Source organism: Pseudochaenichthys georgianus, chromosome 17, assembly GCF_902827115.2.
Source record: "Pseudochaenichthys georgianus chromosome 17, fPseGeo1.2, whole genome shotgun sequence".
Classification (NCBI taxonomy): domain Eukaryota; kingdom Metazoa; phylum Chordata; class Actinopteri; order Perciformes; family Channichthyidae; genus Pseudochaenichthys; species Pseudochaenichthys georgianus.
Window position 1 is genome coordinate 8,151,541 of NC_047519.1, and position 4,174 is coordinate 8,155,714.

At 42.3% G+C, this 4,174-nt stretch overlaps 1 protein-coding gene across 1 annotated transcript; it reads right to left on the bottom strand.

The window, feature by feature from the left end:
* Positions 1-201: 201 nt before the first annotated feature.
* Positions 202-3,039, bottom strand: LOC117462517 (zona pellucida sperm-binding protein 3-like). The gene is made up of 10 exons (XM_034104776.2): positions 2,623-3,039; positions 2,433-2,548; positions 2,238-2,341; positions 1,984-2,158; positions 1,451-1,568; positions 1,300-1,382; positions 1,051-1,220; positions 744-899; positions 512-625; positions 202-429 (listed from the first exon to the last, which is right to left on the bottom strand). The coding sequence occupies exons 1-10, from the start codon at positions 2,983-2,985 to the stop codon at positions 221-223; spliced, it is 1,608 nt and encodes a 535-aa protein (XP_033960667.1). The 5' UTR covers positions 2,986-3,039; the 3' UTR covers positions 202-220.
* Positions 3,040-4,174: the final 1,135 nt, after the last annotated feature.

The window sequence follows — 4,174 nt, forward strand, 5'->3', positions numbered from 1 at the left end:
TGGTGTAGTACCGTTTCTAACAGCAGACAAGCCCAAGAAAAGACATGGAAGACAAATTGCAATGTTGGGTCCCCCCTAAATGTTTACCGTTATATGGAATACTTTTGCTCATTAGGAAACAATTGTTTGCATTTAATTGTTTTTAGCTGTGAGCAGGTCATCAGTTTTCCTTGTGTATTGCAACATTAAAAAGCAAACAAATTAAAGTTTGAATCATTTATTATCTCTTTGGGTCCATTGTTTCAGAAAGGTCAGATTCTGTTGCAGTGGTGTTGGACAGTGGGGGCACAGACATATTAACCGCAGCAGTTGGGAGGACTTCATCGAGCGCCGCTGTGTTGGTACTGTTCAGCACCGCTGCCTTCGGCTGCAGGTGGGCCTCAGGAGAGGTTTTTTCTAGAAGTTCAGGAACTTCCTCAGTATCTTCATCTGTAGTCGTAGAAGTGTTAATGTAAAAGGTGCATTGCAGAGTGCCATTTAAAAAAAAGAGTTAAGACTTTTCACATTTTACCTTTTTCTGTTCCACTTTTGTCTTCTTCGTCTTTATTCTGCTCAGAAGCTAAAGTCACAACGTCCACCTGGTTTTGGGTCGATGATGAATCAGGAAGCAGTCCTTTCCTCTGATCTTTGACAGAAAAACAATTCAACATTAAGATTTCATTATGAGCCATTTTAATCTCAATTTAGAGATTGTTAAAGGCTTCAAATGAACAAAGAATATTTCAATACCGGCATTGACTTACCAACTCTGTTTATTCCACTCCTCCACTGGCTGCCAAACATTGTAGATCTGCTGATTTGATCAATAATGGAAGAAGGCTCCTCTGCAGGTATGGGTCGGCTTTTCTGCTTGGCTGGCAAGACCATCATCGGACCCACTCTGGCCTGATGTTCCCACACTAACACAAACCAGCACAATGCATGTTAATTCAGTTACCCAGCCATCACCACGTCTAAAACCTATGCCAAAACATGCGTCACAATTGATCATTATGACGACATCTATTCTGCAGCCAATATTCATCATACAAGTTTCTACAAGCTCCCCACCTGTACTGGTCTTCAGTCCGCTCCTCCAGAGGGGTTCACGCTCTTCTGGCTTCACAAACCCACGAGGCCTAAACTTGCCGGGGCTGCTGGGATTACTGGGAGATTGCGCAACTCCAATTGGTCTTTTGCATTGCCCACATAAGTAGTCATTACCATCAGCGGACTGCCATCTGATAAATAAAAAACATTCAGCACCAATACTTAGTTTTTTGTGTGTAATTTCACATATTTTAGACTGGATCTAATTACCTTCCATTCACAAAGGTGCACGCCTTGGTTGTTGCATCTGTGCTATTTTTTGGCACAGCATACAGGTGACATGTGATGTAGAGCTATGAGAAAAGCAGGTGTTGGGAAACATGCACACAATCATGTTTGAGGCAATTTAATAGAGCCTCACCTCCCCTCTGTCCTCATTATAAAATCTGAAGGCATCAATGGACATGTGGAGCTTGTCATCCTGTGTCCTGGCTAAGAATTGAGACCTTGAGCCTGGAAGCTGAGAGTCAACAAAGCACCTATGATGAGGAAAAACAAAAAGAGCAACACTAAATTAGCACTCATTGACTACTATAACCAGAGTCTACATTACCCACAATGCAACTCCACCGCTAACATTTCTATAGCCTATAGGCAAGTTCTGGAAGTAGTTCTTTAGAGTCAGACCTGCACAAATCTGACCTGTGCCTTTGCCAATAGTGGCACAGAAAGGAAGAACTAGAATACCAAAGATTAAAAGCAAACTGCAGCTAGCCTTAGCTAATGGCTAACTTGAAGACAACACTAAAGGAATGATCTTTTATTAACCTGTCACTCGAGTCAGCATTGCTCGTGTCTGAATTAAACCACTTGAAGAGCCTTACACATTAAACAGCTCCCTCTTGGGTCAGAAAAAGACTTTACTTTTTGCCATTTAGCAATTTGCAGCCTTACCCATTTTCAATGAAGGCATGCCTGGGGCTGGAGTGCATGTCAGGGCTCAGTGTAGCCACGCAGCTGCTCACAAACACTCGGAGCGCCACATGATGCCCGATTCTGACCGAGGCCTCGATGCTGATGGGCTCACCGAGATGAAACACATTAGAGCCTCTTTTGTACTGCCAGTCACCTGCACACGGACAGAAAAAAGTACTAAGTGCAAATAGAGCCATGACAATTCATACCATGAGATAATTATCAAAACCCACTCGTCATGATTCTCAAGTTAAACTGCAACATTTCCACTGCAGCCTGGGTCGACATGAAGGGGATCCAGGTAGGCATGAGTGAAGAACTGGACAAACTGTACTTCCTAAGAAACAGAAAACATGCATTTAAAAAAAGACAGACATCATTCAAAGATTTTTACAATGTGAGCTTTAAAAACAAAAAGAGACAAAGACCTTTCGTAATGACATTCAATTGGAATTACAGCCTCCTCCATTCGAATAACACCATATGGAGAAGCCTCAGGAGAGTATATGAGGAGGTTTGTGTAGATCAGAGAGTCCTCAGTTACCTGTGGAGAGTAGACGTGTTTAAAACTAGAAGCTATAATGAATCATATTTGAAATGAAATATATTTAAAGTTACCCAGCGTCTGGTGCCGCACTCCACAAGTCCAACACTGATACTGTACTCATCTGCTGAAGACGCTGTAGCTCTGCAGTACTGGTTGTTGGTCTCTACTCCAAGGCGTATCTCGTCACCATCAACAGGAGCTCCAACCGCAAACATATCGGCTTTGATAACAATCTCCAAGGAGTCTGGATGACAGGTCACTCTGATGGTATTCACCTGCTGCGGTTCCTCAGCCGGAGACTTCTGCTGCCCGATTTCTGACCTGCCTGTGTTCGCAAGGCTCTGAAACGAAGCATCTTGTGTGGACGGGAAAGCAAAAGAGGCGCTAACACAGAGTCCTACAAGGAGGATAACCTGAAAATTAAAGGCCTCCATAAGTGAAACTGATAACAGGAAGCTGCTCTCTGTCTTCCTGACTGACTCACAGTAGGCCTATGGTTCAGGGTGAGCGGTGGAGCTTTTTAAACTCTAGCCGATCATTATCCTCATCAGAGCAGCACACCTGCGTCCAATCAGCCACGCATCAGCTTAATTGGCTGCACACTCTGAACTCAATACATGAGGCTGATTGGGAGAGAGGTGAAGGGCGTTTTCACATGTTTAAAATGTGCATACTGTAACTTAAATGGAGAAATGTGATGTTTGTAAAGTTCAGCTATTTGAATGTAACTGTGTACTTTGAATTTTGAATAAGAAGCATTCCAGACGATCAACCGGATCCTGTGTATAATTATTGCTGCTGCACTTTTCTGTTTTCTACAGAAATCATTTATTGTTGCTGTGGTACCCAAGCTTTTGGGACCCGTAACAACATTTTTTGTGCAGCTGAGTGTCAAGAACTGCTTCAAATAGTGATAGGATTAATTGTAGTGCTCCACCTGTATACATGTATATTTGTTTGTTTGTTAATTTGAGTAAAGTTCCATTGTGATTGACATAATTGTTGTTTTCTATGGTTGCCAATTGACCCACAGTCAATGGTTCATGAACAGTTCATGTTCATTTCATTTCAAACCTTTATTTAGACAGATAGGTCCCTTGAGATCATGGATCTCTTTTACAAGGGAGACCTGCATCAATTTAGTTCCACATGAAACATAAAAACAACATAAACACAAACAATAGAGGACATCATAATTACATATTCACCAACACTTACAAACACCCATAGTGTCAGAAAGCATCTCGTGCAGACGTGCCTTAAAAACATTCAGAGAAATAAAATTGCTCAATTTCAATTTGGACTGTAGGCTGTTCCAAGCAAGTGGAGCTGCGCACATAAAAGCCGTCTTACCTAAGACAGTCCTCACTCTTGGCACATCTAACAAGACCACATCCTGCGATCTCAGACAATAGCTGCCCGCAACTTTCTGCTTTACCAGAGAACAGATGTAATACGGGAGTTTGCCCAACATAGCTTTATAAATAAAAGTGTACCAGTGACTGAGCCTCCGTACAGAGAGTGATGGTAAACCTGCCTTGGTATACAGTGTACAGTGATATGTAAGCGCTTTACAATTTGTGACAAATCTCAGAGCACTGTGATACGCAGCATCCAATTTGC